The sequence below is a fragment of the Anser anser genome (assembly GCF_964211835.1).
Source record: "Anser anser genome assembly, chromosome: 5".
Taxonomy (NCBI): domain Eukaryota; kingdom Metazoa; phylum Chordata; class Aves; order Anseriformes; family Anatidae; genus Anser; species Anser anser.
In genome coordinates, this window is record NC_139725.1 from 63,063,424 (window position 1) to 63,091,422 (window position 27,999).

General features: G+C 39.5%; 1 protein-coding gene across 3 annotated transcripts in view; it reads left to right on the forward strand.

Annotated features, from left to right (window-relative positions):
- Positions 1-27,753, forward strand: part of WDHD1 (WD repeat and HMG-box DNA binding protein 1) — a 32,673-nt gene extending 4,920 nt beyond the window's left edge. For all 3 annotated transcript variants that reach the window (XM_083837636.1, XM_083837637.1, XM_083837638.1), the window contains exons 4-26: positions 428-579; positions 2,754-2,865; positions 3,370-3,420; positions 5,429-5,524; positions 6,998-7,090; positions 8,096-8,202; positions 11,166-11,301; positions 11,653-11,848; positions 12,066-12,256; positions 12,862-13,046; positions 14,205-14,446; positions 14,941-15,078; positions 15,750-15,906; positions 17,724-17,838; positions 19,247-19,378; positions 19,746-19,966; positions 21,717-21,847; positions 23,252-23,308; positions 24,138-24,181; positions 24,339-24,491; positions 24,799-24,956; positions 26,131-26,266; positions 26,832-27,753. In XM_083837636.1, the coding sequence (XP_083693762.1) occupies positions 428-579; positions 2,754-2,865; positions 3,370-3,420; positions 5,429-5,524; positions 6,998-7,090; positions 8,096-8,202; positions 11,166-11,301; positions 11,653-11,848; positions 12,066-12,256; positions 12,862-13,046; positions 14,205-14,446; positions 14,941-15,078; positions 15,750-15,906; positions 17,724-17,838; positions 19,247-19,378; positions 19,746-19,966; positions 21,717-21,847; positions 23,252-23,308; positions 24,138-24,181; positions 24,339-24,491; positions 24,799-24,956; positions 26,131-26,266; positions 26,832-27,032 (3,204 nt within the window). In that variant the 3' untranslated portion in view covers positions 27,033-27,753. The remainder of the gene's footprint in view (positions 1-427; positions 580-2,753; positions 2,866-3,369; positions 3,421-5,428; positions 5,525-6,997; positions 7,091-8,095; positions 8,203-11,165; positions 11,302-11,652; positions 11,849-12,065; positions 12,257-12,861; positions 13,047-14,204; positions 14,447-14,940; positions 15,079-15,749; positions 15,907-17,723; positions 17,839-19,246; positions 19,379-19,745; positions 19,967-21,716; positions 21,848-23,251; positions 23,309-24,137; positions 24,182-24,338; positions 24,492-24,798; positions 24,957-26,130; positions 26,267-26,831) is intronic.
- Positions 27,754-27,999: the final 246 nt, after the last annotated feature.

Below are 27,999 nucleotides of genomic sequence, written 5' to 3' on the forward strand. Positions count from 1 at the left end.
AGAAGGTCAGACAGTTCTTTGAAATTCATTAGTGACTTCTCTGAGAATTCATTATTTTAGTAGATACACAGGTGGGGAATGTCTTGATGGAGTAAATTACCATGTAGTTAACATCATGCATTTTAAGTCTAGCAAAACAACTGGAGGTTTGATATTAAATCTAGCAGATTCTAGTGTATTGAAACAAAGAATAATTTTCTTAGCCTTTAATAGTTTGGTTTAAGTGATAAAGTATTAAAGTTACTGTGTTTCTCTCTATTTTTGGGTGGAAGAAATACAAGTTAGATTATTTCTCTGCTACTCTTGATGTCTTTTGGAGCTACTAAGGTTAATCTGCCCAAATATTGGGAACACAGGGCATTTCTGGCTCCTTGGGCATAAATATGGTTTCACTAACAAATGGTTTTTTTGTTTGTTTGTTTTTAAGAATGGGAGACTGATCACAGCAGTATCAAACAATACTGTTCAGATACATACGTTTCCTGAAGGAGCTCCTGATGGCATCCTCACTCGTTTCACCATGAATGCAAACCACGTCGTCTTTAACAGTGATGGTACCAAAATTGCTGCTGGATCTAGGTAATCTGTGCTTGATAAGGAAGAACATTGCTGTCATTCAAGGTCCAGCGACTTCCTCACATGGCAATTGTGCCAATGAGATTATTAATCCGCATACCGCTGTGGGTTGTAAAGTAATGCAAAATGCCTTCCAGGAGCAGTGGTGGCGGGGGAAGGAATGAAAAGGACTGTTAGGAAAAAATTCTGTGAGAGATATTTGACCCACCAAATAGTTTTAAGTGGAAATGTGGTGTTGTGAAATCATTCTTTCTCTTCAGGAGCCTTGAGTGTTTTTGGTTTTCAGTCTTACAATGCATAATCGTAAGTGTTCACCCATATGGATCTCATTGCAGCATCAAGGATTTTGTTAGTGTGCGCTTAGGATAATGTCTTGACTCTTTGGGATCACGGTGCTGCAGATGTATCTGCACGTACAAAAGTTAGCTGGGTTGTGATTTGCATGAGAGCTTTGCGTCATTCTCTGGCATCAGTATCATCACCCTTCTGCCAAATGATAACAAACGACAGTTGCAAGACTCCCCTGAGGGGGATTAAATGCATAGTTTAGTTAAAAGCAAACATGCTGCCCTGAGAAATTATGTAGTACAAGCCAGTCCTTTAACAGAGATGGCAAAATAGCAAGCAGGCAACATTCTTGTTCATTTATTTACGGCTCAGGTGGTTCTTAATTGGATTTGGTGAGCTCTTTAGGTACTCTAGCTAACCCAGACTGCCTGCCTGCTTCTCTACTGGAATTTGTCCTGCATTCCTACGGCAGAGATGGCAGAACATTACATCTGCCGCCTGCCTCCTCTAAGCATGAATTGAACTAGAAAGCAATTTGGATCAACGTGCTGGACTGTAAATTCTGGCAGCTGCAGAGCAGACAAGCCAGCTTCACCAAAACTGGGCGACTGGACAGCTGGGGACAGTAACTGTTCTAATCTCTAAATCCGACGGAGATCGTGGATTTGGGCTCTTTGCCAGTGCTCGGTTCTGAGGGAACAGCTCTGCCCCAGGATCTGAGTTTGATTAGAGAGATTAAGCAGACAACACGCTCTTTCTGTTTCTAAAAACTTTTACAGAAAGCCAGTTCTTCTGCAGCCTGACCAGGGTCCTCACGTTAGGAAAAAGAGCTTGTGAAACCGAGGTCACCTCTCGATGAGGTCTTCTGCAACACATTGAAGGAGGTGATATGAGGGAGTGCAGCTAAGAACGCAGCCTTTACTTGTCACAGATTGCTCCATTATTACATGAAGTCTGTACACTTAGATTTGTATAAGTTTAATGTTGAGGTGGCTGCCAAAATTCACTTAAACTGTTTGAAAAATAGTTCCGTGGCTTCTTAAATAATCTTATTGCCTGCATTTTCTTTAAAGTTGCTTTGCCTAATTTAAAGAGCTGACATCACTTCAGTTGTCTCCCAATAGAGTTTATAGACTTCTTTTTATGACTGTTTGGCTAGCATTTAGATATTTGACAAAACAGAGGTTGCAATTCTGTGTGTAGGTAAGGTAATGACTAACCCTACAGAGCCCGAAATTCCTCTTTGAAAGTGTTGCAGTGAAGTATGACAGGGAGTAGTACTGAAAGATTGTCACGGGAGCTCTTTGACTTAGAATTTATTAGCATTGACTTTTTGAATTAAACTGCAGCAATGTCTGTAATTTTGGAAAGGGGAGTGAAGTTGAAAAAGAAAAAAAAGGCAATTATTGTATCTGATACAATAAATGGTCTTAATAATCTTGGTAAAAACTTTAAAAAATAAAATAATTGTGCTATCTTTTTTGACCAAGAGAATGATGATAATGAATACAGGTCCCATTTACCAGATAGATACCAGAAAGCTGACTTAACAAGATCTAAGCACAGGTCTTAAGCACTGAATCTCATTGAATATTATATTTAATGTGTTTAACACCAGTTATGTGGTCTGTGTGCACGTAATATCCTCTTCAGAGAGCAACCATATGTTATGAATTTTGATTTGTATAAAAATGATCTGACGATCTGACCTTGCTCCTGTTGTAGTAAGCCTTGAGATTCTCATTTTCCCTTAGATCATAGTGTCAAGAGTTACAACTTCCCCAAAAGATAGTTAGTGTCCAATTTAATTTTTATTGCTGTAAACAAATGTTCTGTCACTGTTGATACTAACGTTAATAACCTTATGACTGTGCCGTTGTGATCTACAGTGACTTTATGGTCAAAGTCGTGGAGGTGACTGACAGCAGCAAGCAGAAGACATTCCGAGGACACGACGCTCCTGTTTTAAGCCTGTCTTTTGACCCCAGGGATGTTTATCTGGTAAAAAAAACAAAACAAAAACTTGTTTACTTTCTTCTTTGAATTTCCTTCTCCATGGGGGGGGAGTTATTTTTGGAGTAAAACAACAGTGAGTGGGCACATCAGACTGCTTAATTTCAGCTGACTACTGATGATGGAATGTGTGAGAATTTGTTGCCTCCCAGGAGAGCTCAGTCTTTGCTTTCCCACTCAATTACCATCTATGTTCTTCTGGAATCTAATGCCGATCTTATTTTAGAGGTGAAAAGGTAGTTCACTAAAGTAATTTAATATTAGTTTTGAGCCTTTTTTGTAATTACAGTCACTTGGAGTCAAGTGGTATTATCAAGATGATTTGACAGTATTAGAAAGCTTTAAGCCTTAAAATGGTTTAAACTGGGAGACTTCCTTTTTAAAACTACTTCTGTATTATATGTCTGTAGCATTGGTTATAGGTTTTTTTTTTATTATATTGTAGCGTTAATTTCTCATTGTCTTTAATTCATTTACAAAACTCTTTCACAGGCATCAGCAAGCTGCGATGGCACTGTCAGAGTATGGAAAATTGCGGATCAGGTAAGAGGCCTGCCTTTCAAGTTAGTTGTTTTAGCTTCAGTGTTGCTTTAGCTGTTTAGTTGTTTAAGAAAGCAGGGATTTCACAGACAACAACAAAAAGAACTAGACTAAAGTAATCCTGCTGGAATAAATGTTTCTTTGATATGTCATCAGTAACTGTTGGTAGTATTTGCAAAAAAATGTTTATGTATAAAATTAATATGCAAATAAAAGGGTAGCTAAGCGTTGGAAGTCTTGAAAGAAGAGATAGTGAATGGAGAACTCATTTTTTTAGGAAGAAGTTTGACTGTACTTTATAGAATACTTTTATCTATTTCTGGGAGAAATTCCAAGCCTGAGTGTGAAATACTGCCTGGGTAGCTGTGGGCTCTTATTCCTGCCTGCGGTATCCCTGATTTCCTTTGTTCATGTTTCTTCATTGGTCAAAATTGTGTATTTCGTCCTCAGTGCATTTGAAAATAACCCTTCATGTGAAAGTGGCAATTACCATCGGATTCCTTGGTTCATAGAATCGTAGAATGATTTGGGTTGGAAGGGGCCTTAAAGATCATCCAGTTCCAACCCCCTGCCACGGGGAGGGCTACTGTGGTTTCAGAATTTCAGCTAGTTGCTTTCAGGGTTAAGGAAGAAATTTTTATGCTAATAAACAGTTATCTAAATATATTTTGTTTTTATTTATTTTTCCTGTTCTCCCTATGAAATACTGAATAATTTTCAGGATTGGAGACTAACCAGTGAGCGTGAAATGATGTTCAGAGATGCTACGCAGCATCTTCTTTTATAAGCTGTCTGGGTAGTTAGTCTTGATCATATGAACGTGGTTACTTTGATTTGATGTTAGGAGGAGGTTTGGTTTTCACATGCCAGGATTGGTGAAGTGATGCCCATTTTTCTTTGATAAGGGTTCTTGTGCACAGTATTGCTTTCATCTCTCTTGCTCTCTGTCTGTGGCACACGTACTTGGTTTTCCAAGGAATTTTCCAAGGAATAAAAGTTTGACTTAGTGCATGTCAACCTTTTTTATTTGTAGAGGTGGGACCATGTTGTAATGAGTAAAAGGCTTTTTAAAAGATAAGGGACTTGCTATTCTACTTTGTTAAAAAACAAAAAAAAAACACAATCAAACAACTACAACAAATAACCCACTTCACAACAATTACTCACAAAGGGGATGTAAATCACAGTTCGAAGAACATCATTTGTTAGTAATACAGTCATTGGGCTCAGCTTGGCAATATTTGTGCAAATAATTCTCTCTGCTGGCCTTGCACTCTCAGGGACTTGAGAAGAGGGTTTCAGGTGAACGCTGTTAAAAAAGCAGTTCTGCATGTATGTGGGATTATTTTTGGTAAATGCCATTGTTGACTGGAATAAGAATCCATGTGGAATTACTCCTATAAATACACTTTGGTATGTACTTCACACGTGTAATTGCTACCTTTTAAAACAAAACCATACTACTAATGTGAAATCTAGTGTTCCGGACTGACAGTGGGTGCCTTTTGGGGCAATTAGGCTGTGTCCTGGGACTGTGGCAGTAATGTATATCATCTGTGCTGTAATATGAGAATGTGGCAATTCATTCATGTTTGTATTGGTATGGTGAGATTCAGGCTGATGTGTGTCACCTTCCTACAGTCAATCTGGATTTGACGAATGCCATTTGGCTAGATATCTCTCTTTATAACCAAAATATATGTGAGCTCGTGTTCTGTACTTCATTAAAAACACTTGTTCTCTGGTCTCATTTCTCTGACAAGTTGTTGCATTGTAGTTTAAAATATTTTCACGTCTACATCAGCAGAGTATTTTGCAGTGTTTTTTTTTCCTTTTTTTTTTTTTTTTAAGGGGGTAGGTGCCATTGTATTCAGATGAAAGAGATTATTTTGGTTCCAGAAATGTTACATCTTGTTTCCTTTTAGCTTTTTCTACACTTCCTTAGGAATTTTTAAAATACAGTAGATTTTCACGAAACTAGAGAACTCATTTTTGAATATTTTGTTTTCAGACATGCGTGACAAATTGGCTTCTGCTGCAGAAATGTAACGATGTGATAAATGCTAAATCGATATGCAGACTTGGCTGGCAACCTGGCAGTGGGAAGGTAAGTGACAGATTGTTTTAGCCACATCTTAATCCTTCATTTCTCTTTGGAAGTACAGTAGAATTCAATCCAGGCAAGTGCAAATTCCAGCTCCAGGGACTAAGGAAAATATTTGGGATGAAGTTCACTTTTAGGAAAAACAGAAACCTGGAAATGGTTACTTGTTTAAGTACCAGACTCTGTTCGCCAGCTGTCAGCCCAAAACAATGTTAAACAGTCATGTTGTGCTGGGTAGGAAAGAAGATTGTACATGAGGTAGGTAATCTAATTGTTCACAACAGAGCATCGATTCTGACTTTCTGTACTTAAATTTGGTCATATCAGTAATCTTGCTGTGCAAATATATCCTCTGTAGTAAGTTGTTCCTGATCTAGAGGGAGGTGTCCCTGCCCACGGCACACAGGTGAGAACTAGATGATCTTTAAGGTCCCTTCCAACCCAAACCGTTCTGTGACGGAAGAGCACCATGTACAGATCACTTACCAAAAGAGGTTGGGGGACAAAAGTTTGCATAGCTGTGTAGGTGTCTTTGTATCACGTAACCTAGAATAGCCCTGCAGCATCTGATAATGCGAAGGGGAGAGGAGAAAGGAGCAGATAAATTCAAACCCAGGTGACACGAGGCACGCTGCACCATACTTGAAGTAAAGGGCAGGGAATTGAGCAAGAGTTGGCCATCTGGGGAAAAATTGCTTTGTGGCTTCTGTCCTCGCCTATTGGCTGGAATAATAAAGGATGAATAGGTTCTGCCAAACTATTGACGTTCTAGTGTGCAGGGTCTAAAGAGTATTTTCCAGTGTTTTCTCACAGTTTTGACTTGGATAATCTCTATTTCTTTGTATGTGTGTGCACACATGAAATGTAGGAAGGTGCCTTGCATCTATTATAAAGCAGGTTATTAGCAGTCATAAAAACAGAAGACCAAACAAATAAAAAGAAAATCACACCCAAATCCCAAGAAGTAAACAGGCAGTAACGTTGTGTAGGTTTGTGAAATATGAAATGAGGTATTTCAGGAGTCAGCTATTCAGGTAAGATTTGTAGAGAAATTGTAACCTGATCAAAAGAGGTTTGGGGAGGGAGGAAAAGGAAGAACATAAGTCTTGTGCTCAGAACATTGAAAACTATTTATGCGTGTTTGTTAGCTGTTTCATGAATAAGAACTTTTAACCTTATGTTGCAGCTGTCATTATCATCTGTTTTCTGCCAGGAAGAAATGAAGATTGAAATGACAACAGCCATTATTTGCTGTGTTGCATATGGAAAGCACTGAAGAACCTTGTAATTCAAGATTACTTCTGTAGCGTTCTTTTCTTTCTCAGTTGGCACTGCTAGGATGCTAAGAGAACTGTTAAATACTTAGACAGCCACAAGTGTGATACTTTGGAATGAAGGAGCTATGCTAGTCCTTTGAATGTTTTGCTTGGAAGATAACTTGTTCTAAATTGCCTAAATCTTGTCTCCTTGGAACAGTTGCTGGCAATTCCTGTAGATAAAGTTGTTAAGCTATACAGAAGAGAAACCTGGGATCATCGATTTGATCTATCAGATACTTCCATTGCCCAGGTAGGTACACAAACAAGCTGCTTATTAAATCTTCCGTAGTTAAAATGTTATTCTGTCAGAAATTATCTTCTGGACAGTACGGCTCTATTCCCCCTCCTCTTGGTAATGATTGGTTACACTTTCGTTTCTGATCCTGTTACTTTATGTTGGAAACCAAAGCAAGAGATACCAGATGAGTGTCAAACATATACCTGGCTCTGGTTCCCCTATTTTCCTTGTTTTATTTTATTATTTTATTTTATATTTTATTTTTTATATTTTATCTTATATTTTTATTTTATTTGTTTTAGAGACCCACCAGGTCTCTAAAGTCAACCGGTGAGTCACTGAGTGAAGCTGAAGAATATCTGTTTTCACAAATTGTTCTAAATGCATAGTATTTTCGGGAAAATCTCAAGAGTATTTCTTTACACAGTAGAGATACCATTTGTTCACGTTATTTTATTAACTTGAAATTTAGCTACACAATAGACTTAACTGTGCCATCTTCTTGCTTTTGACCTCAAGATCTATTTGGAAACTTTCGGGTGAAAGAAAACGTTCCTAGTATAATTGTTAGATGTATAGAGTCTGTGTTAATACTTTTCACTGACTTGAAGGTATACTGGGATATATAACAACTGGAATGTTAACAAGATACAGAACACAGTCTTTGATTTTGATTTTTGAAGTTGTATTAAGCTTAAAAAAAGCTTTGTTCAGCGCCAAGTTTGCAAAATGTGCTCTTTCTGTGTACATGTCTAGAATTAGGTTTTGTTTGCCCTCATGGCAGCCTTTAGTGACAGAAGGTAAATATCCTAGAAGAAAAATAGGTGTGCTATCTTTAAGGAATGGTTTTGCTGGGAACTACCTGCAGCCAGCTCTATTATGTGGTTTGTGGTCTGGATGTGGTTTGCTAAAGATTAAGATTTTTTCCTTCCAGAGTGTCTGCTTTATACTTCAGGATATGAGTGCTGTGTATGGATTGGTAATACTTCTTTTTATCTAAATTTTCTTGTTCCCTAGCCCTTGAATGTTGTGGCCTGGTCTCCTTGTGGACAGTACCTGGTAGCTGGAAGTGTGGATGGGAGTATAGTGGTGTGGAAGGTGGAAACCCAGGAGAGCATAGAGAGGTATGTAGTGCTGTTCCATAATTCCCTAAATATATGCTGCTTCTTGAAATAGAATTTTATCTCTTCTGCAAAACTTATTTGTGCAAATATAGAACTCTATTTATTGAAAAGTCTTGGTGAGGTTCACAGTGTAAATCTGTAAGCTTTTAGCTGAAGTTCCACTGAGTATCATAGAATATCCTGAGTTGGAAGGGACTGACAAAGATCATCAAGTTCAGCTCCTGGCTCCACACAGGACCAGCCAAAAGTAAAACCGTGTTTCTAACAGCATGGTACAAACCCTTCTTGGTTTCTGGCATGGTTGGTGCTGTGCCCACTGCCCTGGGGAGCCTGTCCCAGTGCCCGACCACCCTCTGGGTGCAGAACCTTTCCCTCACACCCAGCCTGACCCTCCCCTGTCCCAGCCCCATGCCGTTTCCTCGGGTCCTGTCGCTGTCCCCAGAGAGCAGAGCTCAGCGCCTGCCCCTCCGCCCCCCTCGTGAGGGAGCTGCAGGCCGCCATGAGGCCTCCCCTCGGCCTGCTCTGCTCGGGGCTGAACAAACCAAGGGACCTCAGCTGCTCCTCATACATCTTGTCCTCCAGACCCTTCCCCATCTTTGTAGCTCTTCTTTGGATACTTCTCTAGCTTTATTTCCCTCTTTTGCTGTGGCACCTAAAACTGCACACAGCTCTCAAGGTGGAGCCACACTAGCACAGAGCAGAGTGGGACAGTCACTCCCCTCAGCCAGTTACCAATGTCGTGCTTGACGTACCCCAGGATACAGTTGGCTCTTTTGGCTGCTAGGGCGCGCTGCTGACTCATATTCAGCTTGCTGTTGACCAAAATCCCCAGATCCCTTTCCACAGGGCTGCTCTCCAGCCTCTTGTCCCCCGGTCTATAAGTACGGCCAGGGTTGCCCTGTCCCAGGCTCAGAATCCGGCACTTGCTCTTGTTAAACTTCACGTGGCTGGTGATTGCCCAGCCTTCTAATTTGTCAAGATCTCTCTGCAAAGCCTCTCTACTATCAAGGGAGTCAACAGCTCCTAATAGTTTACCCCACTAGTGACTGGCCACCAGCCTTATGTAGCTCTTTTTGCTCTAACCCTTTGAGCCTGACCCATCAGCCAATTGTTCACCCATCGCATTACGTTTTTGTCTAACTGTATGCTGGGCATTTTGTCCAGAATGTACGATGAGAGACAGTATTGAAAGCTTTGCTAAAATCCAAAAAGATCACGTGTACTGGCTTCTCTTGGTCAACTAGGTGAAATTACGTTCATTAAGTAGGACTTTCTTCTTGTTGACCTGTGTTGGGTATGACCAATGACTGGGTTGTCTTTCAGATGTTTTTCAGTAATCCCAGAATAATCTCCATGATTTTACCAGGCACTGAAACGAGACTGACAGCCTGTGATTACCAGGGTCTCCTTTCTTTCCTTTCTTGAAAACTGGGGCAACGTTTGCCAGCTTCCAGTGGACGAGGACCTCTCAATATTGCCAAGACCACCGAAAAATAATCGAGAGAGATCTCGAGATGACCTCAGCCGGCTCCGAGCGCCCCGGGATGAATCCCGTCGGGCCCCATAAAGTTAGGGTGCCTCCAGCTGGAGCCACAAACCTCCCCCCAAAGTCCGGAGCCGGCTGGGAGGCTACGCTCGGGGTTCCGGAGGTCCCGGGGCCCAAAATATAACTGCGTTGGCCGGGAATCGAACCCGGGTCAACTGCTTGGAAGGCAGCTATGCTCACCACTATACCACCAACGCTGGCTGGTGGAGCTGCAGGAGACAGCGCCTAAGAGCTCAGGCTGAGCAATCCCACTCTGCTGGCCCCAGAGGTGGTCGTCGGGAGAGGGAACGCAAGCGAGTGCACATCAGAAGGGTTTGGCAGGTCGGGGCAACGCTGTAACGCAGGGCCACCGTTCGGTCTAGACTCGAGCCAAGGGAGCAGGAGGAGGTTGCCTTGTGCAACCTGGGTGAGGTACACTAATGCCTCAGTTCGTGGGCGGACGGGAATTCGAGGGCTGCCACATCATTCCTGCGTTCTGCCAGGAAGCGGCTGCCAGGAGAGCGTAACTGTCAGGCAGAAACGTGGCATTGCTCTGCCTTCCCCCACCGTCTCTGGTACGCACAGAAATACGTTCTGATTCATACGATGTATTGCTTTCCTTTCTGCACAGCTAAAAGAATCTGGAAACATTGCGTCCTTAGAAATAGGACGGGGGATGGACGTGAATACGGGCTTGTGTTCATATTCTGTGGTCTAGTTCTCTGTGTGCAATGGGAATATATTTTACTTCTGATTGATTAAAGGATGGTTTTGATGGAAATAGATCTTTCCTCAGGTTACAAACGCCAGGATCGCTGGCAGTAAGATGCCTCTCCTGAAGGGCGTGGGGAACACTGACACGTCAGTGAGTCAGCCGTCCTCACCTATGGGCAAAAAAAAAGGGCCAAATGGCACTTCAGCTCGGTTAGCTAAAGGGAGGAACAGAAGGGAGGCTTTTAGTGACTGAGTGTCTTGAGTAAGAAACATGATTGTTACTCTAATGCACGTGTTAGGAATTAGACAGGCCGTGTAAATGATTCATGGCAGGGTTGTTTCATGAGAATAAAGCGGGGAGAAGATAGAGGACTAACTCATCAGTTTGGTGCGAGAGAAGCAGCTGAGTGTTCGCTTTATAGCTGGATGGTTCTGGAATGTACGGCTGCTGGGGAATTACTTTGTCTTTTCTACATCTATCAGGAGCTCTTTTATGAATGTGATTCTGATTGATTCTAAAGCTTAAATAATTTCCTCCATAGAAAAGTAAGGCCTGCTGTGTTTTTTATAGTAGTTATTTATGCTGAAGTTTAACTTATGAATTATTTTACGTTATGTATTTTATTATGTTGTTTTCTAATACCAGTAAGTGTTACCACTGCTTACAGTAATGCTTCTGCCCTGAGAAGTGTAATAAATTCCAGTATTTTCATGCTCTTTTTAGGACAAAACATGAGAAAAATTACTCCATTTGTGGACTGGCATGGCACCCCAAGTATGGGCAAATAGCTTATACAGATACTGAAGGAAATCTGGGGTTATTGGAAGATATCGGTGATGGAAAGAAACCAAATGACAAGGTAATTAGTACCAATTGTTACCGTGATTATTTAAGTCATCCAGCCTGGCCTTGGGCACTGCCAGGGATGGGGCAGCCACAGCTCCTCTGGGCAGCCTGTGCCAGGGCCTCTCCATCCTCAGCGTGAAGAATTTCTTCCTCATATCTCTATAAACTTCTCTTTTTTTATTTGAAAAGCCATCACCCCTTGTCCTATCACTACACTCCCCAGTAAAGAGACCCTCTCCAGCTTTCTTGTAGGCCCCCTTTAGGTACTGGAAGGAATTACCAGTATTAAATAACAATTGTAATTAATAATAATTGATAGATGCTAAATGAAAAAAAATAATGATAATTGTTAACATGGTTCTAGGTTGCCAGTACAGCGGCAAAAGACTACAATGATCTCTTTGATGGAGATGATGACGACTATTTAAATGGAGATGCGATCGAACCACCTTCTTCCCCAACCACTGGAGCTAATGAAGATCACGGTGATGATGATGACCTTATGCCAACTGCAAGCCATCCAAGACGGGCAATGCTTGATGACGATGACAACTCATTAGGTACAGAACGAACTAATTTTCCAGAGCTCTAGAGTGCTGTTATTGGGACAGACTCTTAGCATCCTCTCTTGGCATCCTCTGCTCAAATGTATTCTGTCTTATTTTTCTGGTCAAGTCTTCACTGGTTTAGTTTTGTGGGTGTTTTTTTAACCTATTTTCTGCCGTAATACTTGGAAGATGTAATACATAAATGTATTTTTGTATTTTAAACTTTTAGATATTGGGATGATAAAAGCTAATTGCAATCTTCTTGAAAAGGATGATGACGATGATGATCAGACTGGTGGCTTTCCAGCTTTGCCAGCATCATCTACACAACAGCATTTCTATGATGGGCCGTTGCCAACCCCCAGGCAAAAGCCATTCCAGCCTGGCTCCACTCCTGCACATCTCATGCATCGTTTCATGGTAAATCTCATGGCTGTGCTGCCACATAGATGTAGTTGCTTTGTTAACACTGTCCTGGTTTTGCTGGGTCTTAATCTAATCGTTTCCAGCTGCATGTGTCTGGTGGTTTTTTTAATACTTCACAGCGTGAACTAAATGGTGAAAAGTAGCTTTGTGCTAATGCAGACAGCATAATTTTATGCCATACGTTTAGGTTGCTTTTGTTGTAGAAATAAATATTTGGTTCAAGACTAAAGTGAGCAATATAGTTTGTACCTGTGTTATTGAAGTTGAACAAATCTGTTTTGAAATTCCTTTTCAGCTTGGAACTTGTGGATACTTTTGTCCTTTTAGGACTTTTCCATCCATCACCCATTATTTCTTTATATCTGCAAGTTGTTAATGATTAATTCTGCAACGAGAAATTTGGCTAAGCAATGAGAACAAAATTATTCTGGGCCTAATTCAGCTGTTTTAGAAACTACCAGTCCTGACTCTGCAAGTCTACAGTCTTCCTCCAGTCTCTCACCTATTGTTGTTTCTGATAGAGGAGGTTATAGGAGGCTGTTCTAGGGCAGTCAATATGCTTGATTTTTATTACTGTGATTTTTATTTATTTTTAATAGGTCTGGAATTCTGTTGGCATCATTCGCTGTTACAATGATGAGCAGGACAATGCTATAGATATCGAATTTCATGATACCTCCGTACACCATGCAACACACCTGCCCAACTCTCTGAATCACACCATGGCTGACCTCTCCACTGAAGCTATTTTGCTAGCCTGTGAAAGCACAGAGGAACTTGCAAGGTAAGTCACGGCTTTGCTCTGTCAAACCCACAGTATGGAATTACACTTAGCATGTTCCATATATTTCAGCTTTTATCGCTTTTTTTGGAGATTTTTGGCTTTTGATCTTGCTTTTTTATTTATGGGACCACTTTTGAGGAGGAATTTTCACACCCACCTACTTGTAGACTTCAAGGTATTGTAGGATGTATTTTGTTTCCTGAGGTTTTTCTCTAAATCCTTTTTTTCAAGTATATATACTAGAAAGTTCACGCATTGCTAGCTCAAAGGAAATTGTAAACATGAACAATAGTCCTTCAGTCAGCTCAGATCAATGATAAATCATAAGGGCTCTGCTACTTCTTTTCACGCTGTTGCTATGGAAAGATGTTTGGAGCTAGCTGAAGAATTATCATGTGAAGAACACAAGTTCAGGAAACTATAGTAGAAAACTTAAAGCAGCAGGACTACTCTGCTCTTGTATTTAAGAACGGTATTGTGTGGGTTTTTTTGTTTGTTTTTTTTGTGGAAATATGTTGAAGGAAGAACTTTCTGCCTATTCTGGCACATACAACACTATGATAACTTGAAAAGCAAACTTTACCTGTAGGAGTATTATTTCTATGTATTGGTTGTCTGACTCTGAAAATTTCTTTTTTTTTTTTTCCTAAATGAGGTAAACATCTGAGTTATCTATGAAAAGCTGTGGTGTCTGTAAATTGGTTGCAGACAATTTTCAATCATTAAGACTGCAGAATCCAAGTTCCTAATCTTTTGCTCCTGAATGATATCACAATGTGACAGACTTACAATCAGGCCTGATTGTCAGGGGTACTGAACACTTTCAGTTCTTGCAATGTTAATTAAGCAAGATGCTTATCTGTTTCCATCCCAAAATCGCCACTCAGACCTCTGAAGTGTCTCTGCTTCATGCTTTAGAGGCTGTAAATCTGCGGTGCTGGAGACTGAGCAGGCTCTTCAGTTCTTGAATAATAACGTAACAGCTTTGCAAACGACCACTCGTAATCTGTAGGATGACGCAGTTCCTATGACAGGCACAGATTCTAGGCCTCTGATAGAAACACAATATATTCATGTAGTTAAAATGCATGATATATTTTCAGATATTGTGTTTTTCTTCTTGTGATACTTCACTGCTGTTCTTTGTCTCTTTTTTAGCAAGCTCCACTGCATTCATTTTAGCTCATGGGATACAAACAAGGAGTGGACGGTAGATATGCCAAAGGACGAAGATATTGAGGCTATCTGTCTAGGTCAGGGCTGGGCTGCTTGTGCCACTAGTGCCTTATTGGTTCGTCTGTTCACAGCTGGAGGAGTTCAGAAAGAGATCTTCAGTCTCCCAGGTCCTGTGGTGTCCATGGCAGGACATGGAGAGCAGTTGATGGTTATTTATCACAGAGGTATTTTCTCCCTTCTGTCTTTTTTGAACTGTGCTTTCGTTCAGTCCTTGTCTGTTACTGGCTTCAAATACTTCAAATACTTCATATTTGTGCATAATCACCAGAATAGTTTTACTTTTCCTTCTTCTTGTCTTCTTGATGACACTTTTACTGTCACAACCTATAACTTTTTGGAATCTGACATCAAAGCCTATGTTTTATATTGGGATGCCTAGATTAACTTGTGGGGAACAGGAGAATTTTGTAACAGTAGCATAAATAGATCAAATTTAGGTTTCAGATACGCCAGAATGAATTACTACAGGAAATTAAGGAACTACTTTGTTATGCATGCTTTGTATGTCCAAAATGACAAATAGTCGCTTGTCTGATAGTTGTATTCATGAATAATGCTGCCTTAGAATTAATTATTGATTCAAAACTTATTTAAATTTAGCCAAGAGACAAGACAATTCTTTGCTTTTTGACGTAGTCATTGAACAACTTCATCCTAGGTACTGGGTTTGATGGGGACCAATGCCTCGGAGTACAGCTGATGGAGCTAGGAAAAAAGAAAAAGCAAGTTTTGCATGGAGACCCTCTTTCTCTTACAAAGAAGTCCTATTTGACGTGGGTTGGATTCTCAGCAGAAGGTATGAATAACATTGAGAAATATTGAAGATATTAGGTGATTTTTGGAGGGGGGGTTGGATAGCTAACACCCCCTTAGTAAAGGCAATTCTGGGACCTAGATTTCCCCTCCCCGCCCCCTAAATCTCCTCAATGCTAAACAAAGTTGTTTTTCTGTTCTTTATGAATATTTATAAGAAATCTTTAATATGTTTCCACTATGAGTAGAATACACTTGAGTATTACCAGAATTAAATTTCCCGATCAGTTGCCCTGCTCAGCAAAAAGAAATAAACTGCATAAGTGCATCATAATTGGCATGTTCAACATAACTATCTCAGCGCAAGTCCCCACAGAAAAGCTGGTAGGTTGGGAGGAGTTTGTATAATAACTAGAAAAAAGTAATTGTAAAATGGCTAACGTTCTTTGGGATCTACCCAAGTAACAGAAATTTGAGTTCATAAAATGTTTTAAAGTCTTAAATTTGGACGTGAGTCAGTAGCAGTGGTATTGGCTGTCAGAAGGTGGCGCATCTTTCTAAGGAAACTCGTTTTTCCCAGTTAGGTTGTACTGTTTGGGTTGTTGCCTTTGAGTTATGTAAAACGTCATTTCCCAGCAGTATCCACCAGTTCAAACTTACTCGCGTCATAATTAGTTGCCTGCAAGAACAGTTGTCTACATTTGTACCCAACAGGTACCCCCTGTTACGTGGATTCTGAGGGAATTGTGCGGATGTTGAACCGAAGACTCGGGAACACTTGGATTCCAGTGTGTAACACAAGAGAGCATTGCAAAGGAAAATCTGATCATTATTGGGTCGTGGGCATCCACGAAAACCCCCAGCAGCTCAGGTCAGCTATTCCACAAAAGAAGTGCTTCTTTTGTCATGCTTGTAATTTATAGAACACCTCGTAGTAGGAGAAACTGGAAACAACTATTACTAAAGCAGGTAGCTAGTAAATGTACATGGTGGTTGATCAAGTTCATGAATGCAATTCTGCATGGATGTTTCATTAGTCAATTTGTTCTGAATAAACTCATTGGTTTTGTAACGTGTAACAGACTAATACTGGCTTCTTGCTGTGGCTAACAGGCATGAGCACTTTTTATTATGAAATCACACATCTCTGATGCAGGCAGATTCAAAGGACTGCACTTTGCTAGAGAATGCTACTAAAAACTTGAAGTTGCTGTTAGGATTCTGCTTCTGCTGTTGGTATATACGTATTTCTTAAGTTTCTAGTTTTTTTTTTTCCTACCTATGCTTTTTCCTTCTGCCCATTTGAGAAGACTACAATCCTGTGACTAATCTACATCACTAGGCACAGATAAATAAGAAAAATCTGATATTATATTAGTATTTATGCTGTGGCCATGAAGAACAATTTTGTAAAAGTGCTGATGTGTTCAAATAAATATTTAGCCGAGAGTGAGCCATTACTTCAAAATGGGACCATGATGATGTCTAAATAACTTTACTCCTCTTAACTCCTATGATGCTTGTTACAGGTTAGTTGCTAAGCTTTGTTTGTAGTCTTCTTTATTCAGTGATACGTGTCCTTTGCCTAGCAGCTCAGAAGCTGTCAGCTTACGTTTTATAGGCATTTGGGCTCTCTTACTTTGCTAATCATGCACGATTTTGGGTGTTGGTGGAAGACTGCGTTTTATTTATATTCATGTGACACTTTTTGAAATCCTCTGTTTTACGCAGGAAAGAAAATACTTTGATATCACAAGTAAATATCAATTAACTGTCCGTTTTTCCCTCCAAAATATTAAGTAATGTTGGCCTTTCAAAAATTCACCAAAAATGCACAGGACACGTCACACTGATGGGATGATCAACTGTGAGTCAGTCATCTTGATTTTTTTCCCCCCCTTCTACTCCAAGAAAGAAAACACTGCTCTCGGAATTGCAAAGAGCATTTTATTCAAAGCCACTAGCATATTGAAGATAAGAAGGGGGAGGGTTATTGTAGAAACACCATATGCCATAATCAACACAGAACACTAATGCTTCCTGTTTTTTTTTTCCTAGCGTTTGAAACACTAGCTTAAAGCTATAAAAAGAGGCATTTTTGTTGGTGCTCCTTGGTGCTGCTGGAAATACAGCTCTTCCCCGACGTTTTGCTTTAGTGATTGTTACCAGAGTAGTAGTTTAATGAAACAGACTGTGTTTTCAGTATGTGTATGTGCAGCTTTCCCCCCTCTGTGTGCCTGGACGCAGCACTGTTCTCATGAAGTCCAAAACCCCCATCAGAATAAATGGTAGATGTGCCTGCTGTTTCTCTAGTGGCCTTCAGTTTTTCAGTAGTTCCTGAGTTTAATAAGCTTCATTTCCATTTTGTAATTGCTGTTAAACAGTGTGTTGTGTGAGATAGAGACCTGTGCCTGTTACGTGCCAAGTTTGGAGTTTCTGGTGTGAACAAGAGCAGCGTGTGCCTGCTGGTTTTAAAATCTTTTATTGGTTGCAATGTAAAAATAACCCTTTATAATACAATCTAATGTATTGCTATACTTAAGTCAGTAATTTAATTACTACTTTTTAAAGAACAAATCCTCTTAAAGTATCTTGCTTCTTAGGAGACATGATTTAGATGTAGAACAACTGGTGACTCTGTAGCTGATGAGGACGGTGTGTGTTTTTTTTGTTGTTTCCTGTGCACAGGTGTATTCCCTGCAAAGGAGCCCGATTCCCTCCTACGCTCCCACGTCCTGCCGTAGCAATATTACCTTTTACGCTTCCTTACTGTCAAGTTACAACAGAAAAGGGACAGATGGAGGTATGGAATGGTGTTGAGTCCACAGCTGATAGTCTTAGACATCCCCATAGTAGGGATTATATAAGATTCCCATTAATCATCTCTACTACGAAGAGGGTAGTGCAAACTCTGAGTAAGGCACCTGGCTAAGGAGGTTATTTGGGTTCAGGGGTTATTTGGGTGTAGCCCGTTCAGTTTGGTTTGCTTCCCAACTGGTTCTAGAAGAATACAAAATAAAGTCCTTAGAGTTGACACAAGGTTTGTATTTACACATAATCTCTTTCTGAGCAATCAAGTTTCTCTCTGGTTTGTTTGTTTAAAAAGTTGGAAGTGGCCTAATATTTGAGGAAGTGCAGGATTTGGGGATTCGGTCTGAGATCCCCTTGAAGATGCCTATTATATTTTTTTTTAGGCACAGTCATTTTTCTGGAAGATGTTTTTTGAAAGACGTTTTAAGTATTCCCAGTAATCATTCTGAAAACATAGGCCTTCATATTTTCTTAAGGCAGAGTCTAATTGAAGATGTATGTGCGAAGAATATCCAGGAAGCTGTTATCTCTTTTTCAAATTTTATTAGTCTAATTTTTTTTAATGTGGGGTTCAGCTGTAGTGTGCAAAATAGAAAAGGACATAAAATTCTAACATAAGCCTCAGAGTCTGTTTAATGCTATTTGAAATTGATTCTCCTTGATACAAGTGTGGAAGAAAAGGTTTCAATAACAAATACTTTATCCTTTTTTATGAACTCATTCTCATTCCTTTCAAAGTTGTTTTTTTGTTTGTTTTGTTTACTTGATGGACTATGTTGTTTGTTTGTTTTATCCTTTTTTTTTCCCCTGTCCTTTCCAAACCAGGAACTGTATTTTACCCAGAGGAATATGTACATCTGTGTAAATTGTTCTTATAAAGAAACAGGTGATTCCTAATAGATCTGATCAAAAGACATTGGTTTTGAGTAAGTTATTTTGCCACAGAGCTAGTCTGGTCTAATGGCCTTACTAGTATTTCCCTGAACAACCTGTCTCGCAAACGTTACTCCTGCAGTTACAGAGTTATTGTGGAATATTTCCATTTCACTCTGAGACAGAAAATATAAGAGAAAGTATTCAATTTGTTCTATAACAGCTTATACTGGTAGCAATCTGGTGAACACGTAGGTTTTGTCCTGCTGAAAGCCTGTAATAGAAATGGAATTTAAAGAGAGGATGACTGTTGGGATGGGTTTGTATGTTAGCGTGGTCTATTTTTCCTCACTAGGCATTGGTGTTTAAAGAGAATTGTCTGCCACTCACCCGTCATTATAAAATGAAAGAAACGTGTAAGAATGAGTTGATAAAACGCTTTGTAAATTATTAGGTGTAGAGGTGAGAGCTTTGTATTTTTTCACCCTCCCTCTGACCTCCAGCATGCATCTTTCTCCCATTTTCAGGAACAATACTGGCGTTCCATTGTTTTTCACAACCACGTGGATTACCTGTCAAAAAATGGCTATGAAGTTGATGAAAATGCTACAAGTCAGTCAGTGAAAGAGCAGCAAGAGCTTCTAATGAAATTGTTTGCTGTAAGTACAAATACCTTAAAAAATAGAATGCCCAAGACTTTATTTTGAGTAGATAGCATTTGATGCAAATTTAGATGTGATTGCTCTTCGTAGAAATGTGGCTGGTTATCAGGGATCTCTCCAGCTACAATAAGAGGTGGATAGCAATTAATGTTATTACTTAACAATATGAAGGGTTCTTACCAAAAAAAAAAAAAAAAGGTCTTTTTCTTTGCTATGCAGTTCATAATTGTTGGTGATTTGTCTTTATTCATTCAGTACATTAAAAAACAAAACAAAACAAAGAACACCATAATATTCTGGTCCTAGAGTCATCAGAGAGCTGTATAAGTGAAGTGTGTAACTCTCAAGGCTTTTCTCCTTTCAGCTTTCTTGTAAACTGGAGCGTGAATTTCGTTGTGTGGAACTTGCTGACCTCATGACACAAAACGTTGTGAATTTAGCAATCAAGTATGCTTCTCGCTCTCGAAGGCTAAATTTAGCCCAGCGGCTTAGCGAAATGGCTGTAGAGAAAGCAAGTGAATTGGCAACAGCACTGGAAGAAGAAGAGGAGGAGGAAGAGGATTTCCGAAATCATCTGAATGCTGGGTAAGACAAATTTCTGAGATTAAAAACCTGGGAATGTTTTTACTGATTTATTAATGTTTTATCCCAATTGGTGCACTTTTGCTCTTCTGGACGGTAATTTGTAATGTGTTTGTTAGGAAGTACTAGTTTGTACTGCTCTACTCATAAAATGTATATATAAAATGGTAAGCTCTTGGTGACATCTTGTGAGGACTAATTAGAAATTATCAGGAGGGTACTGACACAAAGTGCCTCCACTGCTTGCTTACTGCATGTCTGTGTACAATGGCTTCAGAGGCAAAGTGGACTTGATACCAAGTTGCTCTGCTTTTGTTGGGTTAGTTTTTTGTCTCCAACCTATTTTTTTCTCTTTGACTCTGTCTCTGCTCCATTTCTACACCCTTCTTAAAATCCTTTTACCTTTCTCCAGCCCTCCCCTCTTTCAATATGCCATCTCAGTTTATCCCAGCAGATCTTATTCCCCTGTCTCTAATCCCAGCTCTTCCAAACTACTGAACTGTTACAGGTTTGCTGTGGATTCTTTTCTCTGTATCTGTGCTCTCTACCTTTCCTCTCTCACCTGCATCTGCTTTGCCTGTGCTGTCTGTAAAGCAAGAAGAGGCAGAAGATGTGTGTCTTCTTCTTTCTCTTTATTTTTGTTTTAAATACAGATCACACAGAAGAGTTGTATGTTCTTGCTCGGCATCTGGACGGTACAGCTGTAAGGAAACCAATAGCTAACCACCAGTCTGATAACGCAGAAAAAACGTCCTGTTTTATCAGAAGCAGCGTCCTCCCGTAGCAATTTTATGTATGAAGTTTGTAACTTTTTTAAGGCAAGAGGAAGTGATAAGTTGAGCGACTTAGCTGTAGCCTTTCCCTTAGTTTTAAATGTGCTGTTTCACAAAGAAAAAAATCCTTTTTAAATGGTCTACCCTGTTCTTCTGGATTGTGAATGGCTGCAGTTGTAGACATGGCATTGCAACTTCCACTCTGAGGGCTGAAGTACACTGCAAACACTATGTTGTTCTTAGTGCCAGATGAATCTAACGCTGACATTCTAGTGGAGAAAAATGAACCTTTTGTTTTCAGGTGCACGCATTTTGGTAATCAGCAAAGGTTAGGGGGAAATGCAAGAGATGTACGTGCTACAACTGGGGAATTTAGAGAATAATGAGATTAAGCATTGAAGCTGGCTGCTTAAACTTCAGACTGGAAATCTGTATCCATGTTATCACCTGCGTATTTGTTTATGCAGAAAAGTAACCTGGTATTGCTCGTGATAGCGGAGGTATGCAGATTTCAATGGAACTGGAAGATGTCTGCTGTTTGCATTTACCTTTGCGGCAAAGTGTTCTTACCATTGTTGTTGTGTGCTCCGAACAAGGTGGCAAAAGCTTGCTGCCTCTGTTGGAGGGTTTGCTCTTGTGCGCAGAGGAATGCACCTGTCTGAAGGATGGTCCTTGCACTTCTAGCTGGGTGGGAGTTTCAGGTAGTTTTGCAGTCACGGGTGGTCTATCTTAAAACTCCCTGAGTACCACTTTAAGTGGCTGTGTGTGGTATTTCGGGGTGAACTGAAGTGGTTAATGAAACTTTATTTTATATTTAGTAATCATCACAGTGTAATCAGTGGTACAATGCAAGTAAATGCCAAACATTATTGTTCTTTTTTCTTAATTTAGTAAGTTAGCCTTCTTTTGTTCCAGTTTTCTGTCTGAACGTGGTGAAGTTCAAAGCACCACTTCCTTTCTGATGAATTCCATCCATTTAGTTACAGCAACTCTGGCACAGAGCGAAGTCGTCTGCCAGTCAGAAACGTTCAGCAGGACGAAGAAATGGAAGATGCTGAGGAAACTGATGAATATGAGGAAGCAGAAGAAACGCCAGAAGTGCATAAACAGAGTAAGAAAAACACATTCTTTGAATAGGCTGGAAGTTATCTAGATGGGTCTTTCACAGACTTGTGATAAGGGATTCTGGAAATTCCCTGATAATTTTTAGTTCGGGTAACTCAGCAGGATAGAGCATTAAGCAAGCAGTGGAGTTTCCTGTATGCTTTTGATTTTTTGACATGAAATTTAAGAAAGACAGACATACCGCATGGCAAAGGGCCCTACAGGGGAGGTGCAGGAGATTTGACTTGGAAGCCCTTTACTTGAGTAGAAAATAATACGATTTCTTTCACCCAGTTTTGAAAATCTGCAACTGTAGCATGGACTAGGTTTTCTGCTACCTTGTTAAAACAAGTCTGGTATTTTCTGAGCTGTCTTGGCTTTGATGTATGAAAAAACATGCAGCAGGTATGACAGGGTGGCACAGAAACTCCTGCCTGCGAGCTTCCTGCCTGCACTCCCTGTGGGAGATGCATAGTGGTGTCTACCCGATCCATAGCCCAGCACGGACCTGTCGTCGCAGCGCAATAACAAGTGTAGTGTGTGTCTTCTGCTCTGTCACGCCTTGTTTTAGCATTGTACTTAACTGTTTAAAGGGATCCATGGGGAGGTTTTTTGTTGCCGATACCATTTCTAATGGACTGGGTCGCGTTGCGAAGCTGTTATTTGGTTTCAGTTCAAATCTTGCAGAGACAGACAAGTTGTTCACTGAGCACTCCCCTCTAGCAGCTAGGCTTTTACCTCTTGCAGGAGAGTTGTCAAGCAGTCTGCACTGTTTTGATGTTTCTGTCATTACCGTAGGCAGGCTGTTTTTTTTTTTCCCTTTGCTTTGTCTCCCTTCACCTCTTCATCTTTCCCATCCTTTTGTGTGTTTCCATACACTGAAAAATTTCATGTTTGGGCTTTTAAGTGGTGGCGTGGAGGAGAAAAGCAAAACGAGTTTAGTGATTATTCTCATCTTACATGGTTTGTAAGGTGTGTTATCTTCTTCCCTCCAAAGGAAGTGGGGGAAAGAAAAAGAAAGCTGGAAAGATAGCTTTACCTATAAAACAGAACTATTGCTTTCTGTATTGCTACATTTATATTTTACAACACTTACACATTTTATAGTTCGATATTTCTTATTGTTAGACATTCATTTAAAAAACATGCTTCTCTCTTTCAGGAAAAACTTGGTTTTGTTAATTTAAAAATTAGGTTTAAGGAACAAGTATACAACTCTTAAGTTACACCAGGTTAAAAAAGATGGATGTTTTTGTAAAAGTGTGTGTACAATTTGAAAATGAAAAGTCATGCTTTAAGATATGCATTGGTTTACTATGACTTGCTTGTGTGTTTAGGGTTTTGGTTTTTAACAAGTTATGCTATTACATTTTATTGCACTTAAATATGTACCTTTTTCTTTGTTCCAAAGGGCCAAATCCTTTCTCCAAAGGAGTCACTTCAGCCGAGGTGACTACTGCAAAGCCTGGTGAGTAAATCTTTGTTTATTCTAGGATAAGAACTTTGTACTTCACAACGTCTGCCCCTGTTTTTATCGTCTGTTCTACTGTTGCTACTAAAATTCAGTGTGTAACAATGCTGTCAAGCAGTAACTTGTACTGATGATTGTTTTTGTGTTTTTAAGAGGTTTCTTATTCCTGTTGATGTCATCTTTACCTAATGATGTTCTTTAACATCATTACCTGATGATTATCTGACTTGTGTCAAGTGCTGAATCGGTTATCTGCCTGGCATTCTTTGGGACAGGGGAAAAATAGAACAGTGATCAATCAGTTTGTTTTACTAATCACAGATACGTTCATTAGCTGCTCTTACAAGGCAGGGTTAAAAACTCTACCATGGAACTGGGGGTCTGCTTTAGCAGGCAAGGCAAAATACCCTCTTGCCATCCCTCCAGCAAAAACAATAGGAATGGAAATGGATTTGGGAATGGAGGAAGTTATTGGTGTTACTGTGGATTTGTAGTTGTTGGTCCTGCATGGCTTTTCTGATGACTAAAAATAGCTGAGTATAACCTTTTTGGGGTTAATAAAGTGTCTTTCTCTTCATCTGACCACTTTGAAGTGGTTCAAGAACTTCTTTCCTTTGGTGTGGAATAGTTGATGCCTCTGACCTAGTCACCCTCTTCGATTTTTGAACTAACAGACACAGAAATACGAAAAATGGGAATTAGCCTTGTTCTTTGGAAACGAGGCTAAGGTTGTTTCATCTACTCATCTGAAATGTGTGTATTGTGACATGGGGGGTTGTCTACAAACACATTTTACATTCTTTTCTTTTTCTTTTCTATTCAAAAGCTGTAATTGCATCAAGCAGCCAAGGACGAGTGAATCCCTTTAAGGTAAAAATTTTGGAGCTGGTTTGACTGCGGTGCTCTGAAAATCGTAGCAGATTATTATACGTAAAGTTACAATACAACTACAAGAGAAATCCTGGAGGGACATAGGAGCGCGCTATGATAGAAAATAAGTAAAATGTTTGTTTATCTGTTTTGCTAGGTGTCATCTAACAAAAAGGACCCGCTGGTCCCATCAGCGAGTGTTCTAGACAATATGAGCAAATACTCAAAGAAAACTTCATCTAGCAGTCGAGCTGTAAACAAGAACCCTCCAGTTATAAAGCCTCTGATTCCCAAACCAAAATCCAAGCAGGTAATGTTTCTAGTCTTTTCATGTTGTTTCAGTGACCAAAGAACAGTAAATTGATTTTTACCAGCTTTTATCAAGTATGAAACCCTGCTGATTGAGTAAAGCGTCTTAGATGGCGGGGTTCTTTTAAGCATACTGCAGAAACTTACACAAACACAAAACAGCAAGAAAAAAAAATTGCGTCAGTTGTAGAAATTGCATTCTGTGCTGTTTTTTTTTTTTTGCTTTTATTTTAAGTAGGGTTAACTAAACATCTATTGTACTGAATGACAGTCTTACCTTTTTTTTTTTTTTAACTCAATTTCTGTAGGCTTCAGCAGCATCCTTCTTCCAGACTCGTACACCGAACTCTAGTGAAAAAGCAGTGGAAGAAAGACAAGAAAAAACAGTGGAAGAAAGACAAGAAAAAGCAGGAAGGGAGTCCCCAGAAGTCAAAGTCACTGCACAGGACAACACTGAAAACAAAAGGCGAGTGAGCACTTGCCACTTGATGCCATATTCCAATTTTGATCGAATAGCGAGTCCAAAAACTATTTCTTGACTGGCCGAAGTGGCTTAAGATCAAGATTAAAGTGTAAGCTCATGAGTTGTCACATTTGTGAATTTACTTCAGGAGTTTTAGCAAACTGGTATTTGTATTGTGGCACTTTGATACTAATCGTATTACAACCACAGTGAAGGAACACAGGCGGAACTCCCTGTTTATTAAATCTTTCCAGGTCTGCATGGCAGTGTTATTCAAAGTGGAAGTTTTGTGTCAGCCTGAGACAAATGCATAGAACGTGTAGGTGAATAATAAACAAGCAATGCATAATTTAATTTTGGGGCTGTAAAAAATGATTTTTGCCTTGGCAATACTTACGCAGCTGATAATGACCTTTGAACGATAAATGAAACCATGCTGCTATACCAGTTCCAAGTATAGGAAATCCTTAAACGTGTCTAGCAAATCTCTGAGGAGGTCTAAAAGCTAAGTGTTTTATGTTAAAGTATTAAAGCTTAATTTTGGTTTGGGTGTGGTTTTTGTTGTATTTATTTATTTATTTACTTTTAAAAGAAAAAAAGGAGAAGACTCGAAGCACTTAAGCAGTATATATCTTCCTTGCTAAGACTGTAATATATATTATTCCTCTGAAGCAGACATTTTCCATGATCCGAGTCCTCATGAAACTTGCATTATTATAATGACTTTCCATTTAGACTTAATTTAACTGAGGAAGATGAAGGCAATTATTATTCATTTGGGCTAGTATTCTTTTCATTAACCTTAACAGGTAAGTTTCTAAAACAAGTGGTAAGGAGAATTGTGAAAAGGATTAGCTGAAACGTGCTAATGTGTGCTCTATTTTTAGGTTGATGAGACCTTGTCAGGAAGGAAGAGAATCATTATGCTTTGTCATTCTAAAACTGAAATGTTAATCTCCATATATATCATGGATTTAATAAAAGTGCTTGACTTAGTCTTGCCTTGTCAGTCTATTCTGCAAGAATACTGCAGTAGGGGAAAATAAACTGCTGACTGTATATGACTTTTCTTTCAAGAACAAAAAAACAACTCAGGTGTTGTTCAGAAATGTTATTTTGGGGCATATGGTTTTCCTCTAAACTTCATAAACTGTCATTTTTTCTGTGCTTGTTTCAGACCAAAGACAGGATTCCAGATGTGGCTAGAAGAGAACAGAGCAAGCATTTTAACAGATAATCCTGGCCTGAATGAAGCAGAAGTTATAAAAGAAGGCATGAGTCGATTTAGAGTTCTGTCATCAGAAGAAAGAATGGTAAGAAAGCATTCTCTAATTGTTTTTTTTTAATTTATTTATTTTCTTTCACCACCACCAGCAAATTCCTTGGTTATTTCCAAGTAGGGCTTTTTTTCTTTAAATTCCACTGTTCTTCTTCTTTAGGGACTTAAGTTTTGAATTGGACCGTGATATAAAATATGTATGTGTGAAAATATAAAGCATATTGACATCTGAATAACAAGTAAAAGCAGAAAGCTGCTTTTCCAAAGTGGGGCATGTGAGATACATAATCAATGAAGAAATTACAAAATTAGGGCTTGGTTCTAAAGCCTTTTGGCTTTCTTATTTGCCCAGAAAGACCTTTAAGATCTTCAATTTTATATACAGGTTCAAAGAAATTACAGTTTTTAAGGGAAATGCTGTTACAGAAAAAGGAAAGTGAGGAAATTGTTCTCAACTTGATTGGCAATCTCTATTAGTTATTAACAAGAATTATTCCAGTACTTCCTTATAATCAAAGAAAGAAAATGTCTTAAATAAAAGCAGTGAATTGTGTGGCTTGCTATGTAGTTTTCTATTTAATGATGTACTTTCTTCAAAGGCGTGGACTGAGAAAGCAAAAGGAAGAGCAGTTAATGATTTAACGGAAGACAAAAAACGAAAGCGTCCCACAGCTGCTGAAGATGAGGCGAAAAAGAACCAGGAGCAAAAATCAGAGGACTCGAATTTATCAAAAAAACCAAAAACTTCAGGTCAATCTACAAATGTCAGATTATCAGCTTTTGCATTCAAGCAAAGCTAAATAATGCGGTACTTTCTCAGCATCTGCTTTTTCAGTGCAGAGCTGTCTACTGTTTTCAGAAATTTGCCACTGTGCTCAAAGAGCACTAGCAAAAAGAGAGTGCCTTGCTCCACATATTTTTAGAAAGTATTTTATTATCAAGTATTTAGGGAAACGTTGGATCCACTCTCCAGGTCTTTGCAAGTTGCTAGTGTAAAGATGGACAGCAGAACTAATCCTAATGGACCTGTTACCTTGAAGCATGGTTCTGCAGTTTTGTGTAGCCACGTGTCTTGATGCCTGTAATATTTGATGCTAAATCCAGTTTAGTCATCTTGGGGTCATATGCCATGTACAAAAGCCGTCCTTTGGTTATGGAGAAGCAAAGTGGTGGCTTCTGTACCTGCCTGCTGCAAACTCTTGTAAGAGAAAGGCACTCAGAGAAATGACAGTGAGGGGAAGATGGCAGCTTAACATCTTCCTGCTGGTCAGCTGCAGCTTCAACATCTGTGGCACTGTCGTTGAGCAGTCTGACATGGGCTGGGACAGAAAACCAGGACAGGTAGGAACGAAGCTGAATTAGGAGTGTCAGGTGTGCAAAAACAAACCAATCCAGACTGTGCAAACGTGCTTTCCCAATCTATGCTTCAGGAGGTCCAGAAAGTTCTCAGAACTTGAAAATGTGTGCATTATTTTATGTAATGTTTGTTTTTAAAATAAAATGTGTTTCTTTCCTTGGCAATTTTTGTAATTAAAGTAAAAAGACTTCTACTCACTAATCATAAGGCAGTCATATTTACCCTTCTCTGAAGAGGAGACGGTAAGTCTAATAAATATACTTGAATCGAATTCAAATTTCAAAACTTTTTCTTTTTTGTGATAAGGTAAGATAATTTAACTCCTTAGCATAACAACTTAGACTGAAGAGCTCCATTTTTTTTCTGGTTTCTTCTCTTAGCATTCAAGCTGAGCTACCTGCCAGGTGTCC